Source organism: Austrofundulus limnaeus, unplaced genomic scaffold (assembly GCF_001266775.1).
Source record: "Austrofundulus limnaeus strain Quisiro unplaced genomic scaffold, Austrofundulus_limnaeus-1.0 Scaffold99, whole genome shotgun sequence".
NCBI lineage: Eukaryota > Metazoa > Chordata > Actinopteri > Cyprinodontiformes > Rivulidae > Austrofundulus > Austrofundulus limnaeus.
The window spans coordinates 636,558-655,608 of record NW_013952501.1 but is presented as its reverse complement, the minus strand read 5'-3'; the positions used below and the strand labels follow the sequence as shown (position 1 = coordinate 655,608).

Below are 19,051 nucleotides of genomic sequence, written 5' to 3'. Positions count from 1 at the left end.
GCATAAATAAGCTTTGTACCTGTTTAGCAGACTGTCTTTTCTCTTGTTTCTCTTCAGTTGCTTGTTGCTCTTTTCTAATCCTTTCATTCCTTTCTTTTGCCTTCGCTCTGAGGCTTTCTGCTTTTTTTTCTTTCCAAGCTTCATAGGAGGCGACGGCGTCTTCCTTTTTAGACTCTTCTTCCTGTTAGTTGACAGAAATATAGTTAACGATGTGCCTAACCGTGAACTGTATTTTTATTGTATTCTTCAGGGATGGTAAGTGACAATCACCTGCTTTTCTTTTTCTTTTAAAAGCTGCTCTTTCTTCTTCAGCTCTTTGATTTGTCTAGTTGTTTCTCTTTTCTTTTTCAGCCATTCCTGTTAAGAGCATGAGGAGTTTTATTTAATATTATTAATAATAATAATAATAATAATAATAAAGGGTAACATAAATATACAGATTTTTCATTTCTACACTACGGACACTAACAGACTATTTTTAATTGGCCTAAAACTGCAGGCGTTATCAACATGCTACCTCAGTTATTCAAGTAGGAGAAAGAAACACCATTCAGACCTAAAACTCAAGCAGAGTGGACTCTTGTGATGCTAAAAATGACAAGACAGACTCACTCTGACCTGATAAACAGCTGCCCTGAGCGATTCTGCCGCTTGTGGCTCAGACTCCTGTAGGGAGACTTTACGGTCCAGAATTTTGAGAGTCCCTAAGTACCTTGATTCCACCTTTTTGGAGCACACACTGTGAGCCCTCTTGCTGGTTTTAGAGTGAGGAGTAGATGCCCTAATAATATAAGAAAAAAAATCCCAAACTGATGGTTAATTATCTTTGTGCTTCATACATTATAAGGATTAGCTTAACCTGCATACTCACATGGTGTCCAGTGATTTATCAGGGGTTTGGGAGAGTTGATTTGAGATTTCTCTTGAGCATCCCTGACAGAAGAATAAACAGATTAGGGATTTATAAAAGACTGAGTCATGATGAGCAATGGAGGGCTTGTCTTACACTAAATTCTTCAAACGATGAGTAGTTTTTCTCTGCCTCTTTGCTGTCATCAGATATAAAGGCATCTAAAACCATAAAACAAATATTAGAGGATGATCTCATGCTAATAATTTTATAGCACAAAAGAAATGACCAGGAATTACCTCTGGAGCTTGAATCCAATGTGGATTTAGTCAAAAGTTGTGACTGTTCACTCTTATTTGAAGAGGACTTGCTGAGACCGGGTGAAACGGGGTGATCTCCATCTGTCCACTATCATCAAACATGACAAACAAAACGTATTTACTTTGCAACTTAAAGTTCCTGTGACATCATTCAAATACAAAAAGTCAAAGAAAACATCTTTATACTTAAGAAAATTGGCATAATACACATGATTTTACCCATTTTGTCACATAAAAGGCCTACTTTCTTTTGAATTTGGCTCAGTAAAAGTGAAACAGGAAGTGACATCAAAGGGGAACTCAATAAGAAAATAATCTCTCTGGTCTTTGTTTATTAAAACAATATTACTTAAACTTCATCTCTCTTTGATAGTGACTAAAATTAATCTAAAGAAACATCAGATTCTGCTCTACAGTCTGTGTTGTTAGCTGTTGTAACGATGCTCTGTTCACAAGCAGACGGTCCCCTTTGACATCACTTCCTGTTTCTTCACGCGCAAATATCTCAACAACTGTTCGTCTCAGCGGCGTGAAATTAGTTTTGCAATATTTTATCAATGCTATCTTTCCAAAAATACATCCAAGTTTATTGCAAAAAAATTTGATGTCACAGTCATTTTAAAGACCAGAAAGCTGATCTGTGAAATAAACACACAGATTTAATTTACTTACATCAATATTGCTGGATGTATCAGTGGGCAGGGGGGCCGACGCAGAAGACATCTGGGGCCAGTTTAAATCCTGAGATGCAGTTTCTTCGGCTGGCATTTCTGTAACACATGGTTTTAATCTGAGAGTCCTTTGTCGAGGTTTGGGTCTTGGTGGCTCTCTCTCTGGAAAAAAACAACAACACAAAGCAGTAATCAGAGTATAATATTTCTACAACAATTGTATGGTATTTTTTTTTAAAAAAATAACGCAATATAAAACACAGACCAGCTGAAGTAGTGTTGTGAAGGGGAGATGTTGAGGGAACCTCAAAGGTTTCTCCCAACACAGAATTTATCTTCTGCTCCTCTGGACGTGACGCTTCCTCTATGCTGCCGTCAGACAGCGGAGGTAAAGGCAGAGTATCGTCTGATGTTTGATATGACTGACTTGAGGTCTTTTCTGGAAGCTGAGGATCAGCAGGCTCTATACTCCTGGTTTCATCCTGGGTTTTATCTTCACTGACTTTTATGGAGCGCTGGGAGGAAAAAGAGCCATGATTGTTGTCATGTCCAACTACAGAAGACTTGTTTTCATGCGACTCTGAAGCTGCTTTGTCTTTTGAGTCAGAGCCGCTGCTTCTTTGGGATTTCAGGAAGGAAACTTTCTTTGGCCTGCTAAGTTTGTCTTCGTCCTCATCTGAAAGGTTGAAGGTGTGAAGTTTTGCTTTACTCTTTCCAGCCTTGAACGCGTTCCTCTTTTTTCTTGAATTGAGGAATTTGTCCAAAAAATCTGAAAACACAGGACATAAAAGGAGAATCAATGAGTAATTCTTTTCTTATGAAAAAGTTTTTTGGTATTTAGATCCTCTGATGATTTACCGTCTTCTTCATCATCAATGTTATTACAATGAGAGATTTGTTCTGCATTTGCTCTGCTTGCCCTGGAGACCACAGCTGCCTGAAGTTCATCCTAAAACAGAAAGGTTTTATTTAAAAGATCTATTCATAGTGTATAGGCTTTTTGGATTATTTAACACTAGTGTTATTTTTAAAGCTCTTACCTGAAATGTTGTTCTTTTTACTGTTTTGGGGCTTTTTGAATACGCCAGTGTGGTCACCTCTTCATCTGTCATCATCACACTAACACAATGTTTTGCTACATTAGCATGCCAGCTAGTGTTTGCTGCAGCTATTTAGCCTTTAAACTTTCATTTCTTCTACAAAAAAAAGAAGATATGCTAACTTTTACTGTTCAGCATTTGCTATTTGCTTCTTATAACAGCATATAATTAAAAAGCCTCACGGAGCCTGTCCTCAGGAGCTAACGGAGTGGAGTTGTTGTCATTTACCAGGGAGACAAGACTTCCGGTTTCATAATGCGCATGCTCAGAATATACTTTTTGTTTTTATTTGTTTATTTTTTTGCGGCAAGTTTTCAGACTAACAATGACTTTTAGAACCATATATTGTCATATTTACGTAAGAGGATTAGGGCCANCATACAAAAAATACATATCAAATAAAAATGAAAGGTAGCAGAAAGAAGAAAAAAATCTGCCCCTTTATGTAACAATGTTGTGGAAGAGGATTAGGTAATAGTTCAGATAAAAAATAAATTAAACTGTCAATTTTCAAATACACCAATTTAAACTTTTATTTATGTAACAATGTTCTGGAAGAGGATTAGGGCCACAGAGCAAAAAACAAGTTTTTTTCTTCTTCTAAATTCTGACTTTGATCTCAGAATTAGGAAAATGTCAGAATTCTGAGAAAAAAGTTCAGACTTCAATATCAGAAATCTTCAATCACTGTCAGAATTCTGACGTTTTCCTAATTCTGAGATTACAGTCAGAATCTAGGGGAAAAAACTGTTGTTTTTTTTACTCTGTGACCCTAATCCTCTTCCACAACATTGTTACATAAAGGGGCAGATTTTTTTCTTCTTTCTGCTACCTTTCATTTTTATTTGATATGTATTTTTTGTATGTGAATTTGTTTTGTTTAATTAATAAATAAGTCTTGTGTTTGAAAATTGACAATTTGTTTAATTTATTTTTTTACCTAAACCATTACCAGTCTATAACAAATATTTAATAAATTATGAGTCAACTAAAAATTTCAGCTCTACTTCTTTATATGATTTAACCCTGGTCAAAGCCTCTGAGAGCAAAATACATAAAAAATAAATATCTTTTGCCTAATGGACATTGGACCAATAAAGTTGTGCCACGGGTCATCTCTAACTTTGAAAAGGATTAAATCTTCTGTATATACTTCGGTGAAATTTTTTTTAATTAAATAACTTATGAGGTATGATGATAAAGAAAGATAAGGATGAGATTACAAAAACACAAACAAGAGGTAAAGATTTAGATTTTTATTTTCTTGTAGGAAAAGTGCATAGTTGAAGCCCTTTTACTTTGATTCATTCAAGGTCTCCTTCGATACTGAATAATTCACAATTTAATCTCTGAGATATTGTCCTGTTTCCCTCATCACTGTATACAAAAATTCAAGACTATGATTGTTACAGCTGTTCCCTGCTTTTCCAACTCTGGTACGATGCAGTACTACTAAGGAAGACACATGTTGATATGAAAATAAAGAGTAACCATTTAAAAGAAAAAAGTCTGGCATAAGATTCATTCTGGAGGTAACCAAAGACCTAGTTACAGTTTACTGACAAAGCAAAGATGTAATTTGAAAAGCTGCAGAATGTAAAATCAGTGATCAGACAGTAACTCTGGACTGAATGTCTGTTTACTTGTATATTGTGATAAAAGGGAAGAAGACTCTGCAAACAGTGAAAAACTGTTCCCACTAAAATAAGGGGGGAAAAGGTCTGAATAAAGTGCTCTAAATGCTTTTACTAAACAATCAGATTGGCACTGTTCAAAGATGTATTCTCATTCAATTCAAATAATCTGGCATCATACAGAAGCTGAAACAGACACCTTGGGTTGCTTTTCTTCTTTTAGATTCAATAAATCAGCATTTCAGATCTTCAAAAGGAATCAAAAGCAAACATCATCTTATGAAAATTAGTTTGGCCTAAGTTTATAAACTGGAAATCATATTATAAACTATATTAGTTCATATATTATTTTAAATGTATCTGTGCCATGTGTATGAAATACATTTTAATGACTATAAATTTTTCATTTCACTCACTCACACCACAACAAAATGATATTTGGAGGGGCAGAACATTCACGACAATAAAGACAGCTAATAAAGTGGACCTGACCTGTTTCTGATAGAGCTTAAACCATGAAATGATGCAAGATCTGTCAGTGGGCTGGTTTAATTAAACTGTCAACACCTGATGTGATGTGACGTTATTACAGTAACTTATAGTTCGAAACTTTCAAAAAGTGAAAGACAGGAATGTTTCAGACTCAAGAACACAACAGGGACAAAGAAAAAAAAAACACTTATTGGGGACTTCCTGGATCCCCTCTGCCCTCATCCTGTGGACCATTTTTCATTTTGTAAGTATTTGTCAGCAGCAGAGCCGGGATGAGGGACCAGCTTTAAACCCTGACACACCTTCTGATTAAAGACTCTGAACTAACTAAAGAAGCCCAACTGATACCTCCACACACCAGCTTTATCAGTCAATCCTGTGTTATAAACAAAATATAACACAGTTTATCCTGTAAGATATTTATGCAATTAGCCTCAATTGTCAACCTGCTGAAATTATTTCAGCTCACTTTCTATAGTTTATAATAATTTTGGTTTATATTTTATTTGGATATCAGAAAGATTATAAAACCTGTGCGGGTGTCAGTCGGGCTTCGGTTACCAGAACAAAAAACAACTTGTTTGGACAATCCTATGGAAAGAAAAACGAAGAGATATGTTAGTGAGGGCTGACAGGGAGCTGCAGCTGTCCTGGTCTGAGCATCTTGATGGTTGCTGGTGGTCCTGCTCCTCTGTTAATCCACAGGTGGTGCTGGAGGTTCCCGTCTTTCACTCTAAAAAACAAAACGAAAGGTAAACAAGTTTAGAACCCAAAACACAACATCCCTGAAACATTACTACAACAATATTATAAAACGTCAGTTTTTTTATGTATAGTGTTTGACAATCCCAAATTAGTAATAAATCTGTTTTCTGGGCAACTAATATAACAATTTGAAGACGGTTTTTGTGACTGAATATTTTCAGAAAATATTTTCAGTTTGATTTCTTTCAGAAGCAAAAATAAATAAATACATAAAAACCTATGTAAAGCAAACTTACTCTGCTAAAATGTGTTGCTACTGACTTCAAATGATTAACAGTAAATTGATGCTCAGTTTTTCCTCCTCTATCAGGAAAGCTGTTTGTACCTCATGTGACTAGTCTTTTTGTCAAATATGCAAACAAAATCTGCATAATGGTGGAGATTATTTGTTCCTCTTAAGCCTTGTTTATAAAACACAAAATGTAGGCTTTTTGTTCAGATAACATTTACGGAGAACTTTTGATAAAGCAGACTGTTTTAATTGGATGGAAAAGAACAGAATGCTAAAGAATATTGAGACAGATTAGATCAGATATTTGAATAGATTAGGGAGATTAGATTACACAAAGATATTAAGCATTAGGAACAGTCTTACTAAAACTTTGATAAAGCAGGTTTGGGAAACGTGTGTGTCAGCTGCCGCTAACACGTTGCTTTTTATTGTGTGTATGTGTCCCACGTTACTCACTTGAGTCCAGAGTCTTTTGTCCGTTTAAGAAAAGAAGTTTCAGGTCATTTATTTAGTTTTTTCCTAAGGAGACAGACTTTTATAATCTTTTAAAGTTGTTTTGCCAAGTTGTCAGATATGAGGCAGTATTTCTGGTTGTCCTTTAGAGTTTAGGAACCATTTTATACCAAAGTTGATTTCAGGTGAGTGATAGAAATTAGATATTAGTATTTCTTTATACATAATTAATGTATAGATGAAATAAGTGTTTAAATTTTAATACATTTTATTATTCAGAAAAAAAAGAAGTAAGGTTGATGCAAAATAAAAAAAAATTAAAACTGGTTCAAATGCTTACAAAAAAAGTGAGGGCTCAAAGTTTCTGAGCAGTACAGTTCTCATGGGAAAAATATCCAACAAAGGTTATGAACAAGTCGGACTTTTTATTACTGTTGCAATTTTTCTATTTATTTTTTGCCTATTGGGCCAATAAGTCAATTATTTTATTATCACCTGCTGTAAAGGCAGGCAGTAATGTTTCTGCATGTGTCTGTTTATCTTTTAGCAGAATGTCTTATAAACCACCAGACATACTGTATTTTACTGAAACATTGAGGACATACACTGAATGTACCAGATTGTAACTGATTATCTTTTAGAGCACACCCAATTCAAGATGGCCACCACTACCAACTAAACTTAGAAAACACCAGAATGGCTATAACTAAATCAACTTTACAGAGATTGAGCCAATTTGGTGTAGTGGTAGCTGAGATAACACATTTATATATTTTATCTCTGTATTAAAATCCATTTAATAAGCTTGTATTAATTTCCCGTGATCTCAGCAAATTAATAATACATGCGGTGCAAACATTTGAAAGCATTCCAGCTTGTTACCACGTATTTGTCATGAGAAATGAGTATGATCAGTACTGACGTGATGAGGTCCAGAGGGTTTTCCTGCAGGATGTGGGCCCCTGAGATTGGATGGGCGCAGCAGAAACAGGACCAGGGCCACCACCACCCAGCCCATCAGAACCATGGACAGGGTCAGGTCCCCTCCTCCACCTCCTGGCCCAGTGGGTCCTGGCACTGTGCAGAAACAACACATTCACACACGTGATCTGATCGTTTCTCATATGAAAACACAGATGTTGCCATGTTGTAATACGAAGCACATCACGCAGAGGGATTACGTACACTCTTGAGGGCATTCTGTGTCCGTGCAGTAGGACTGAGACTGTCTCAGCTGAAACAAAAAGACAGATCAAAAGACAAATTTATCTCAAATCATCAACACTCATGAAAGAAGAAAAACAGGCACTGCCAATTATAACATGACATCACAAACACTGAGAATTTCTGCTATTGTTTGCTGAAATATCAGTCATAAAAGCTCCATTAGGACTCCTGTTCGTTTAGACAACACCCTTTAATGTGATAAGCAAATCAGAGAGCTCAGAGTGGCTTCAAGCTCACAGCCAACCGCAACCTGCCATGCAAGTTACACCTGCGTACAAAAAGAAAACGAGGTCACCTGAAAACTGAGCCAAAAGTGATGAGAGGTTTCTCTTTTATTTTAACTCTGATCTTATCTTTGAGAGTAGAGCTGAGCCAGAATCAACCAACAAGAACAAATACTGGTATTTAAGTGTGGCAGGGAAAGCAAAATGTCACTGTAGGGCTGTGCTCCAAAAACAAACACACAACAGGAACCAGGATGTGCTTTTCCAGTGTCACTCGATAACTTTTTATTTCCTTATTGCTCCTTTTAAAAATATTTTCATTTACTTTTAAACTAAAAGTTGTTGTAATTACATTTTAAATTTAACCTCGTCATCGTCACCATCATCATCATCAAACCTGCCAGATTTTAAAAGCCTCCCGGTTATGTTTCTTACCAGGTTGATGAGGCGTCTCATAGCGTACTCCTGAGTGCAGATACACTCGCAAGGGTCAAAGCCTCCCTCGGCCATTTCTCACCGGAAAATATCCACCCTGAAACAGAAGAGCTGCAGTTAGAACGAACATGAACACGGTGAGAAACCCAAGGCTGCTTCTCCACAATGCTGTGCTGTTTTGATGTTTCACACACACACATATACACACCGACACACAGAATTAGTGGGAGGAGACTGCGCAGCCTGGGACAATCAGGAAACTCTTGATGCATGTTGACATTAAAGCAATTTTAAGTGAATTTATAGGTCAGCACAGAGTTTTAAAACTCTTTACTGACTTTTTGATGTATGGCTAATTAAAACAAACTCTGCTGCACAATTATGTTTGAAATTATCACAGTTTGATATAAAGGTATGTTTAGAGTATTTAGATTAAATTTAGTATGGTCCAGTTTTTACTCATCCCTTGGTTTTATGGCTTTCCAGCACAAATTTAATCTTCACGGGTGAAATAGGAGAAATTAAGAGGACTACTCATGCCTGAAATAAAACATATAAAGAGTTATAGAGTTTTAGGATTTCTGAAAATCCCCAGGAGCCTAAAACACATGCAGGTAATTTTGGATGTGACAATATAAAAGAAGTAGATGTTTCAACTGATTTGCTCTTCCTGACATGAAGTGGGAGGATGTGGCACTCATTTGATCTGAACATTGAGTGGTTGTTTATGGTTTGATGCTGGTGTTTTACATTTTAACTTACTTTTAGCTGCTAACATCTGAACAGGAACTAGTAGGATAATCTCAACACAGCTAAAACTGAGCTCCGAAAGCAGGAATCATTACTTTCAACCAGCTGCGCTCTCAGGAACATTTAGCTGAACTAGCTTCCTCAGTCTATCTCGAGCCTTTTTTTTTTTTTTTTTACATTTGATGAGTCATAAGGAAAATATGTGGCTGTAGACATAACAACACGACGACTTACTTGAGCTTCGTGATTTTCAGAAATAGTGCGTTTCTTTAGAGGGCCCAAGCTGCCCTGCTTGCAGCCAAGCTGTCGCCAATAAACGCCGTCAAGCAGCAGACATGTCATCCAGCCACCGCTCCTTGTTTTGTTTGTTAAGCCACGTGAGCCAATCGTCGGTCAGTCAGCCAATCAGCGCCTTCCATTCCCAGACCCGCCTCCCACATGAATACATTCGCAAGATAACCGTCTGTCATTGGTCTGACTGTTTGATAGACGAGTCATTTTAACCAATCACATCACGACAACTATCTCTCATCTGGATAGTAAACAAACAGTACATGAAACATCTGTTCCATTGTGTAACTAAATTTATGGTCAGAGAACACATTATCCAAGGAAAATGAGTTGACTACTTCTGTTTTAGGTGTCCAGATTTTATAAAAACCGTGGCCCTTCATATTTTATTTATTTATTTATTTACATTTTGACTCAGTGTCACCAAGTAATTTATTTGAATAGAGAGTTGTTTCTTCATTCCCCTTTGGTATGATTGTTAATTACACCTGGATATCTACTGTGCCTCTAACAAAAGTACACTACAAAATTTTCCAAATATTAAATTAAGTTAGTTGGCCATGGTAGCATTACTGAATTTGTTGTTTATGTCATTCTTACTTTGTTCTATCTTTACATGCCAATAATGAAAATGACCTTCTGAATAATAGGAATAGAATTAAAGATACAAAAAATAGCAGTCCTACCAGTAAAAAGAAAAAAAAAACACTAAATTTGAAATATCTAAAAATCATAAAATGTTTATGTGGCCATTTTACAATTTTATGGGTAAATCAATACATTTTTTTGTCTGGTTTGCTTCTAGTTAATAAAACACTAAACCTAAGAGATAAACAATGAATAAAGTCACTCTATGATATCAGAGTCTGGTGTAAAAAATTAATAAAAATCCTGACTTGTGTTTAAACCAGATGTGTGCGTGCATGCGCGCGCGTGTTATTCTGAAGGTTCCAGCTTGTGCTCCATGCAGCAGCTGCCATGCTTTGAAAGCAGCATGTTCTGGACCGAGGCTGAGGTGAAAACAAGTGGTGGACAGTGAAATCGAAAGGAGCTGCTTTAATAAAAAGCAGAGATTAGTCACCACCACCCCCTCCTCCTCCTCCACAGACACACACACCGGGTGAAGCCCCGGGTCTACCTCAGAGGCAGCAGCAGCTCAGCAGGCACACAGCAATGGCTAACATCGCAGTCCAAAGGATCAAGAGAGAGTTCAAAGAAGTTCTCAAAAGCGAAGAGGTGCGTTTATTATATTACTATATATATATATTATCGGTCCTATTCCGTCCCTTCTATGGGATTGGTTTTAATTTAATTAAATCGCACAGTTGCTGTAAGGAGAGAGCAATTTTACCTGGTGAAGTCCCGATTCTGTAACGCAGCAGGTCAGGCCCGAACAATTAGAACTTTAGCTAGCTTAGCCTCGTAAATGCTCGGAGCTCTCCTGTTGTGTCAGGTGGGTGTGTTCAGGAAACACCGGGGACTCGAGCTTTGTCAGCTGACAGGCCCGACAACGCTGCATACTTTTGAGTAATTTACCTAGCTAAACCCAGCACACAGTGACCATTCGTAGCCCAGATCTGGCGGCTGGTCTTTATTTATTGAATTAGCTCTGCGTGGCAGCTTTAGCTCGCTAAGCGAAACCTCATTTGTTGTTAGCGTTAGCATGTCGCGCTGTGCTGTGAAGTAGTCCGAAACAAACTATGTTGTTTGCTTCAGCGCGGAGCGTTAGATGTGATTTATAAAATGTAATCATGTCTTACGTTTGCTTGTCAGGTCCAGTTATTGGTGACTTGTTAGAAAACTAACTTGCTTTTTGCTCCATTAGCAGGTAATGCTAACATGGATGTCCCAGTGGATCAACCTGGAGCACACCTGGTGTTAATTTGCGGAAAAATTACAATTGTTCTGTATCAGTCACACTGTCAGAGGCTTCACATGTAAAAAGCTGACCTGTGGCTAATGGACACCAGTCAAAATGAGAGACTTGTGACCATATTAAAATGTGTTTCTGTTTGCCCCAATCCTCAGACAAGTAAGAACCAGATTAAAGTTGATCTGGTAAATGAGAACTTCACAGAGCTGAGAGGGGAGATAGCAGGACCTCCAGATACTCCTTATGAAGGTACTGTCATACACCTGATTTATATATATTTATATATAAAAATAACACTTAAATGTTGTGATTTGGCCTGCTTATCTGTTTCATTTCTTTTCCAAGGTGGTAGATATCAGCTTGAAATAAAAATTCCAGAAACGTATCCGTTTAACCCACCAAAGGTACGCTCCAAAATGTCTTTCAGCAGTTCTTTTTAAATAACAAGTTATTTGTGTGTGTGTGTGTGTGTGTGTGTGTGTGTGTGTGTGTGTGTGTGTGTTTGTGTGTTTTCTGGCACTATATTTGCCACCCCATGTGTTAGAGTTTTAAAGTAAAAACATCATCTTATGATGAGGGATGTGATGCTCAGTGTGTTGTGAACGACTCTTATCTACTACCAGGTCAAACTTTAGCTCAGTAAACGCAAAACTGATGGCGTTGTAGCTATTTTTGTGTTTACGTTGATTAGCGGGTGGTGGCCATGTTAAGTTGAATCAACTCAAAAATCCCTTTCTGAAAGTTTCTTTTAAATCAGTCTAGTGGTTCGTGAGAGGTTTTGACAGAGTTGTAGCTATTTTTGTGCTTTTAATATTAACCGTGACGGCTATTTTGAATTGGGTTGACTCCAAATCAGTTTCTGATGTTAACATGTAAAATAATTCTAATAAAATTAGCTTTAAATTTGCATTTGACAAATTGCAGTGACTCAGCAAGCAAACTGTTTGTCTAACATGTTGTATGTAATGCTAGGTAATGACTTTAAAAAACACACAGTCAACGTTGTATTGTTAGAAAAACATTAATAAAAAAGTTAACTTACAAATCCATACTTTGTAATCTCTTTCCTTTCCTGAATTCTGACTGATAAGCTTTTATTATTCTATTTTTAGGTGCGCTTTATTACCAAGATCTGGCATCCTAATATCAGTTCAGTGACAGGAGCAATATGTCTGGATATTTTAAAAGACCAGTGGTGAGTGAGAACCATCTAAACTGTGATCTGTTGCATTCAGATGTGTTTACTTACCTGTTGTCATGTTTAATCTGTCTGACTCAGGGCAGCTGCCATGACCCTGCGGACAGTGCTGTTGTCTCTACAGGCTCTTCTTGCAGCAGCAGAACCAGATGATCCACAGGATGCTGTAGTTGCAAACCAGGTGGGAAAAACCATATTATTGCTCACATCTGTAGTTGAACTTCATAGGCTCGGAAAGCAAATAAGTTATTTCTAAACCAAGGAAACAACAAAAACCTTGGGAGTAGCTAATGTTTTATTCTGTGTTCTCTTTGTTTGCTGACATCTTGTTCTGTATTTTCTGTTTTTGGATTCTTAGTACAAGCAGAACCCAGAAATGTTCAAACAGACTGCTAGGCTGTGGTCGCACGTCTACGCCGGCGCGCCCATCTCCAGTCCCGACTATACACGGAAAATAGACAAACTCTGTGCCATGGGCTTTGAAAAGGTGGGTCCTTCTTCCTCGTTTCGGTTTAACTGCTGTGAAAGTTCTGCAGAGGAATTTTACCCTCTCTCTCTCTCTCGTTTTCAGAACGCAGTAATAGCAGCCTTATCCTCGAAATCCTGGGACGTGGAGACGGCGACAGAACTGCTCCTCAGCAACTGAAGCCCGCTGTCCGGGTGCGAGGATCCAAAACTTCTCATCACAGCATCGACTCCTCCCGGCACCATTCCACCGTTACGTTTAGTTGAACAGATCAACACCTCCTCACGTTCGACACAACAGCCCGAGCCGCCTTCCTCTCCAACTTTAGTTTGCTACAGACTCTGCACCATCGTTGCCAACGTGTCAACCACCCTGTTGCCTGTCTGATCTCGTCGTACCGAGGCTCTTTACTCCCTCTCCACTTAGACGTGTGCACTCGTTAAACAAGAAACCGTTCATTCATCTAGTCTTCAACGCCCACCCCATGAATTTAATTTGCTGGTGTTTTTTTATCCCTCTGACCTGTGATCTACACGACCTGGTTGTTTGCAGGGTAAAATGCAAATGTAGTCCGGCACACAGTTCTCTCAGTAGTGAGTTGGATTGTAAGTTTGTGGATTAAATATACTTGACAGGATAGTGTTGTGCAGGGACGACATGCTGGCTTTTTTCCCCCCTCGAGTTTCATCATCCGTGTCGCCGCCTACAGCAGAGGTTTGTGTCCAACATCCTTCTACATTTGCACTCATGCTCAAAAGAAAGTTATCTGTATATAGCTGCGTGTAAATTTGAAACTATAATGGTAGTATCCTTTTTTTCTTACACGGATGACATTGTAAAACAAATTATTTTAAATATAAACTATGCCTACCTTACTGTATATTGAGATGTTTTTATCAATTTGATCCACGAGACGCCCTCTTTTTTTTTTTTTAAAGACGTTATGTTGAAGTGACAAAACCAAAATCCTGTCCCTAAAGCCAAATCAGGCCTGTGCTTGTTTAGCCTTCAAATGATGTAACTGATGCGTTTCCAGGTCAACAACCTTTTAAATGTCAAGACGCCAGATCTTTTGTTCAGAAAGCTGCCAAGTAGAAATTGTTTTAAAGGAGTTACCAGAAAGTTTTACCCCTCTGTTACGAACTGTTTTAAGTTTCCTTTATCTCAGAGCAGATTAAAAGTCGACCCTCAACAGAACACGTATCACTCAGCTAAACTGTTGGCCATATATAAAGGAGTAAAGACGATGTATTCCCAAATGTGCTTTAGTACACAGCCAGAACGAAAAGCTGGAACTCTTATTAATCTGTTGCAGGTTGAGTTTAAAATGTTTTTTTTTAACGGTACAAGCAGAGCAGAAAAGGGGTGCGCAGGCACGCTAACAAAGAGCCATTTATTTTTGAAGATATTTCCCCTTCAGTTGACCTGCAGCTCGGTCCTTTACAGCTCATTACGACGCGGGAGTTAATGTGCAAGTTGTCTCTGTCGACTCTGCATAAGGTTCACAGCCAGCGCCAAAAAGGATTTGGAGGCAGGTAGAAGGCACAGCCTCCATGTGTACATAGCTGGGATTAGGTCTTTATAAAGTGACATGACGTAATCGCTGAAGTGCACTATTAGTTGCCAATCTACATTTCTGTACGAGAAAGCAAGAGACGAAGGCCGCCTCAACCAAGTCTTCCCGCTGTTCAAACCGCAAATAATGTTGCACGACGACCAAGTATTTAACAGGAAAAAAAGGGGGGGCTGTTGCATCTCAAGTTTCTCCATTTGGATAGAGACTCGGTTCCTTTTTCTTGGAAGCAAGCATCAGCAGTACAAAGAGCATGGTTATTTATTGTGACTGTCATGTTTTCTTTGATTAAAAAAGAAAAAAAAACTTGTGTTTCTGAATTTCATGTAAAAGTTTCCAAAATATCAAAACTAAAACAAGCGAGCTTGAAATAAAAAACAGTGGCACAGATGTAAGGAGGAAAACATCGGGACTCAAAAGATTTTTTTTTCCAGGGAATTTAATAAGCAACAATCATTACCAGATTAAAACGTTTGTAAAATGTCCATTCTGTTTTGTTTTCTTAAAAATGGCTCCACAAAAGAAGCAAAGAGCAACAAACACAAAGGAAAAAAAAATGTTTCTGAGTAAGACCTACATACAGAGAGCTTCAATTGATGACTACAAGTTGTTTTTAAACCTTCTAGGATGTCAGTGTGTGTGCACGTGTTTGTATATTTGTTTTAAGAAAGGTCCATAATATTTCCAAGAAAGCTTTAAGAGTCAGAGGAGCTTGAACGCAGGGAGTCGGGAAGGTTTGAGGAAAGTTTCGGTCCATTCGCTGCAGTCCTGACTTCACCTTCGCCCATTTTTCTTTACCTGAAAAACAGGTCAACACCAGTGTCAAACAAACTACTCAGACACATTTAAAAAAAATCATAAAGCTGATAAATGGCATCAATAATGATTAAACTACAACAATCAGTTAACAAGCACAATGAAAAGTGCAGCTAAATATCTGCTTTACAAGGACCCTAATTTAAATGAAAATGTTTTCCTTCTGCAGCACAGAGCAAAATGTTTTGTTTCTTTTAGGTCAAAGATTGTACAGTCTGGGTTTGTGTGATTATGGACGCATCGATCATCAGTTCATAGTCACAGGGCAGATCTCTGAATTATAATCAAATCAAACCGTGAGGTGCCTAAAGAGTCCCACTCCTAACATAGCTATCTTGTATTAAATGTTTTCAGTACCAGTCCACCTGCCTCCCTGCCTGTCAGAGCTTCATCTCTTATGAAGTCCTGGCATCCTGGCCACGTGCACAGCTGGACTGTCCCTGTGCTGAACTCCAACTTAATCACGGTTTCTCCCTCGCTGCCAGGAAGGAGGAGGAAGCCAACTGTCCCTACATCTGTTTTCTTTTGATGCTTTCTGTTATTCTCTCTGCTTGCAAAGGGCCTGCTGAAAAAAGGAAACAAAAGATAGTACATCTGATGCATCCAACTTTCCTGATCCTAGCCAACCAGACCGAGGCTAAGCTACCGAGATGGTGCTTTTATTTTTGTCACAACTTCGCTCATTTTCCCACTTTTACCTCTGCAGATCAATCTGTCTCTTTGTCCCTTCATCGTTCTGCTGCTGTTTTGATGTCTTGGTGTTGACTGCGTCTGCGGATGCGTCAGCTGCCCTCTTCCTGCCCCTCCCAGCTCCGCCGCCAGCCGGTGCCACCGTTCCTTCTTTTTCCACTGCCGCAGAAGCACCGGGGGCTTTAGGAGGGCGGCCCCGTCGTTTGACCGGCGACGCTTCTGTCCCGGCGTCGGGAGCTGCTTTCTGACTGGGCGTTTTCTGACTGGGCGCTTTCTGACTGGGCGCGTCCTGAAAAAGACGCAGAGGAAGATCTGAGTAAAGACGGCAGTGGATGAAGTCGGACGAGACGTGCCTCTTGTTCCAGTTTACCTTCTTCTCCTCCACGTTCTTGATGACCGGGTTCTCGTTGTTTTCCTGCGCTCGACTCTCCGATGACTCCGTGGTAGTACTGCTGTTACATTTAAAAACTCGGGTGAAAAATGGATACATTTTTAGGATTTTGCTACAATCTTGATTGCTTGTGCTGCGCGTTCACCTGTTCTTGTTGATGTTTGAGATCAGTGGAGACGAGTTAGTGCTGGTGTTACTGGTTGTGTCTGAAGCTGTGGTGGTCTTGAAGATCCTCCTCCCCAGTACCGTCAGAGGTTTGTTGACAGTTGCCAACACCGGCGCTGGTTTAGGCTGTGAAACCAAAGTACCACTTCATATAGCGCATGAACTAGTTCCATCCTGTAATGCTTCACTACATGAAATTAAACCATTCGTACAATGGAAACTCTGACCTTTGCAAATGTATAATTTAATAAACAACAACAAAAAACATTTACCTTCCCAGTGAGCAGCATTTGTCTCATCTCTGCCATCAGGTACTCCTTATCATTTTTAAAGTCCTGATTTAAAAACAAAATGTAACGATAAAGTTATTAGTAGCACAAAGGTAAAAAAGTACAAATTTACACACCTCAAATAAAAAAAGTGTGTGCATTACCTTGTCCTGTACGAGAAAGAAATTTGAGGGAAGAACGGGCTCCTTCGGACAGTCCAGGTGACACGCTGTGCTCTTGTTGGCGATGACGAAGAGAGCGACGTCACAGACGATGTACAGTTTCTGTAGCAAATGTAGTTTACATCTTTTGAAAATTAGCCCAAAAATAAATAAATAAAATGTAAAATTTCTACATTCTACACAACAGTTTGTCTCTCGTGTGTTATATGCTCTAAGGCTTTAAGCCGGGCGCGTCATACCTCATTGGCCTTCACGTCTTCAGGACACTGAGCGTCCTTTGTCTGCTTGATGTTCTCTGCCATCTTTCGGAGAAAAGCGTGACTGTTGTTCTCATTCTTGGTCATCAGAACTTCTAACATAAACCACAGGCACCTAAACAAAACAAGAGTATTGAAACCAGTTATATCCAAACTAGAGCGGTTTGTGTAGGCGACATCATGAAACAATAAAAACACACTCACTCCTTGATGTCTTTGAGCTGCTCGTACTCGTGTGGTTTTGTGAAGTCTGGGTCGTGAGCCAGCAGGTGGATCATGTAGGGAACCACGTACTCGGGAAGGAGAGAGACGAGTTTTTCTGATGAGGAAAATAACTTTTAAATAAGATTTAAAAGAAAAAGATGATCTCAAACTACAGCAAACAATACAATATGAGATGTTACTTGATTATTAAAAATGAATTATACAAATACTACTTCCTGTTTGAGATTCTCTGTGAATCTAAGGTTTTACTGTGTCAGAACTGTTCTGCTGTGGTCTTTTTAAAACAGATGCTTGGTTACGAACGGGTCTAGTTTCAGCGTGAAAAACACTGACCCTGAGCGAGGGGGTTCTGTTTGATGTACTCTCTGCGGACAGAGATGTTCTTGAGGAGGCACTGTCGGGCATGGGCACGGCGCTCCTTCACCGGGTCCTTGGCGCACAGAGCGAAAACAGCCAAGTACTCCAGGGGCAGCAGCAGTTTGACGAGAGCTAAGTGCAACTTCTGTGCAAAGATCTGTCGGACCTGATAGCACTCATCCTGTCAGGAGAAAGCAGCAGAGTTAGATCCTAAAAAAAGCCCCTCAGAACAATCTATTTGAAGGAAGACGTAAAGAGTTAAATTTCAGATAGGATAAATTATAAACAATTCTAACAAATTGTTTTCTATGCAGCTATAATGTACATTTATTGCGTTTACATGACTGTACAAACAGCAGGAAAAATAATTCACATTCAGTTCTGTGATCAAATGTCACGTTCCTGGAGAAACGTACATTTATAACGAGGCCGCAGAGCTGAAACTGTTCAGGTGTGATGATTTCGTGATAACACGGTTCTTGTGCCAGCTTCATGATGGCTGCTCCAGCTGCCAGCCTCAGACGAGACATGTCTGATTTACTGTAAGAATAAAAACAATACATTAATACCCGTAAGTTGATAGTCTACTATTACCCACAAAGCTTCATTGTTTAGAGTGAAGGAAAAGAGATACTTGATTTTCTTCTGCTCGGTGAGGTCCCCCTCGCTCACGAGCATGGCGGACAGCAGACGTAGGGTGGAGTTTGCCGATTTGGATTGGTTGTTCTTCATTCCTAGTAACCAGCGCACTAAAAGCTTGATGGCCTGAACCTGAAGGAACAAAGAAAAAAAAAAAACGTGTTTGTCTCTTTAAAACATATTTGTTTCTATTAAGAACAAAAAGAAAAAAATCCTTGTCAGTTTTTATATAATTTATATTATTGATGCCTTTTACCTTTGCTAAAACCTCAGGAGACACTTCCTCATCTGTGGTCCACAGCTTTCCGTTTTTGTTCCCCACTGTCTGAGGACACAGAAACAAATCACATTTTTAATGCAGTCTTCGACAATAAAAACTAACATTTTCTACCTTTAAATTTTTTTATTGCTACTTCAGTAGAAAACAGAAATTAATATTAGTTTCTTCATCATCATATACATATACACATACATACATGTATATATACATACAGTATATACATATA

The 19,051-nt window shown here is 38.7% G+C and overlaps 4 protein-coding genes across 11 annotated transcripts in view; 1 reads left to right on the top strand and 3 right to left on the bottom strand.

Annotated features, from left to right (window-relative positions):
* Positions 1 to 19: 19 nt before the first annotated feature.
* map9 (microtubule-associated protein 9) lies at positions 20 to 3,158 on the bottom strand (the record flags this gene model as incomplete). The annotated part of the gene is given in 10 exon segments (XM_014013247.1): positions 20 to 181; positions 271 to 357; positions 613 to 781; positions 872 to 933; positions 1,007 to 1,071; positions 1,150 to 1,258; positions 1,843 to 2,003; positions 2,107 to 2,610; positions 2,700 to 2,790; positions 2,882 to 3,158. Coding segments are annotated over 10 exon segments (1,485 nt in total), but the record flags the coding sequence as incomplete, so codon positions are not given.
* Positions 3,159 to 4,182: 1,024 nt separating this feature from the next.
* Positions 4,183 to 11,293, bottom strand: smim14 (small integral membrane protein 14). Of its 3 annotated transcripts, none has more exons than XM_014013255.1 (5): positions 11,205 to 11,293; positions 8,404 to 8,500; positions 7,703 to 7,751; positions 7,440 to 7,594; positions 4,183 to 5,800 (listed from the first exon to the last, which is right to left on the bottom strand). In XM_014013255.1, exons 2-5 carry the CDS (start codon positions 8,476 to 8,478, stop codon positions 5,762 to 5,764), a joined length of 318 nt encoding a protein of 105 aa, XP_013868709.1. In that variant the 5' UTR covers positions 8,479 to 8,500; positions 11,205 to 11,293; the 3' UTR covers positions 4,183 to 5,761. The 3 variants fall into 3 exon arrangements, with proteins under 3 accessions (XP_013868709.1, XP_013868707.1, XP_013868706.1); XM_014013253.1 differs by lacking the exon at positions 11,205 to 11,293 and adding an exon at positions 10,796 to 10,882; XM_014013252.1 differs by lacking the exon at positions 11,205 to 11,293 and adding an exon at positions 9,388 to 9,529.
* Positions 10,386 to 14,850, top strand: ube2kb (ubiquitin-conjugating enzyme E2Kb (UBC1 homolog, yeast)). Of its 3 annotated transcripts, none has more exons than XM_014013250.1 (7): positions 10,386 to 10,680; positions 11,473 to 11,566; positions 11,663 to 11,721; positions 12,430 to 12,512; positions 12,597 to 12,696; positions 12,874 to 13,002; positions 13,087 to 14,850. In XM_014013250.1, the coding sequence occupies exons 1-7, from the start codon at positions 10,618 to 10,620 to the stop codon at positions 13,159 to 13,161; spliced, it is 603 nt and encodes a 200-aa protein (XP_013868704.1). In that variant the 5' UTR covers positions 10,386 to 10,617; the 3' UTR covers positions 13,162 to 14,850. The 3 variants fall into 3 exon arrangements, with proteins under 3 accessions (XP_013868704.1, XP_013868705.1, XP_013868703.1); XM_014013251.1 differs by lacking the exon at positions 10,386 to 10,680 and adding an exon at positions 10,813 to 10,897; XM_014013249.1 differs by lacking the exon at positions 10,386 to 10,680 and having other exon boundaries at positions 11,380 to 11,566.
* A 125-nt stretch (positions 14,851 to 14,975) lies between these two features.
* Positions 14,976 to 19,051, bottom strand: part of pds5a (PDS5 cohesin associated factor A) — a 20,391-nt gene continuing 16,315 nt past the window's right edge. For 3 of the 4 annotated variants that reach the window (XM_014013241.1, XM_014013242.1, XM_014013243.1), the window contains exons 22-33: positions 18,802 to 18,870; positions 18,541 to 18,677; positions 18,323 to 18,446; positions 17,883 to 18,087; positions 17,529 to 17,643; positions 17,307 to 17,439; positions 17,050 to 17,169; positions 16,889 to 16,951; positions 16,597 to 16,742; positions 16,431 to 16,512; positions 16,069 to 16,349; positions 14,976 to 15,352 (exon numbers count right to left, since the gene is read on the bottom strand). In XM_014013241.1, the coding sequence (XP_013868695.1) occupies positions 15,349 to 15,352; positions 16,069 to 16,349; positions 16,431 to 16,512; positions 16,597 to 16,742; positions 16,889 to 16,951; positions 17,050 to 17,169; positions 17,307 to 17,439; positions 17,529 to 17,643; positions 17,883 to 18,087; positions 18,323 to 18,446; positions 18,541 to 18,677; positions 18,802 to 18,870 (1,479 nt within the window). In that variant the 3' untranslated portion in view covers positions 14,976 to 15,348. The remainder of the gene's footprint in view (positions 15,353 to 16,068; positions 16,350 to 16,430; positions 16,513 to 16,596; positions 16,743 to 16,888; positions 16,952 to 17,049; positions 17,170 to 17,306; positions 17,440 to 17,528; positions 17,644 to 17,882; positions 18,088 to 18,322; positions 18,447 to 18,540; positions 18,678 to 18,801; positions 18,871 to 19,051) is intronic. The other variant, XM_014013244.1, reaches the window with a different exon arrangement.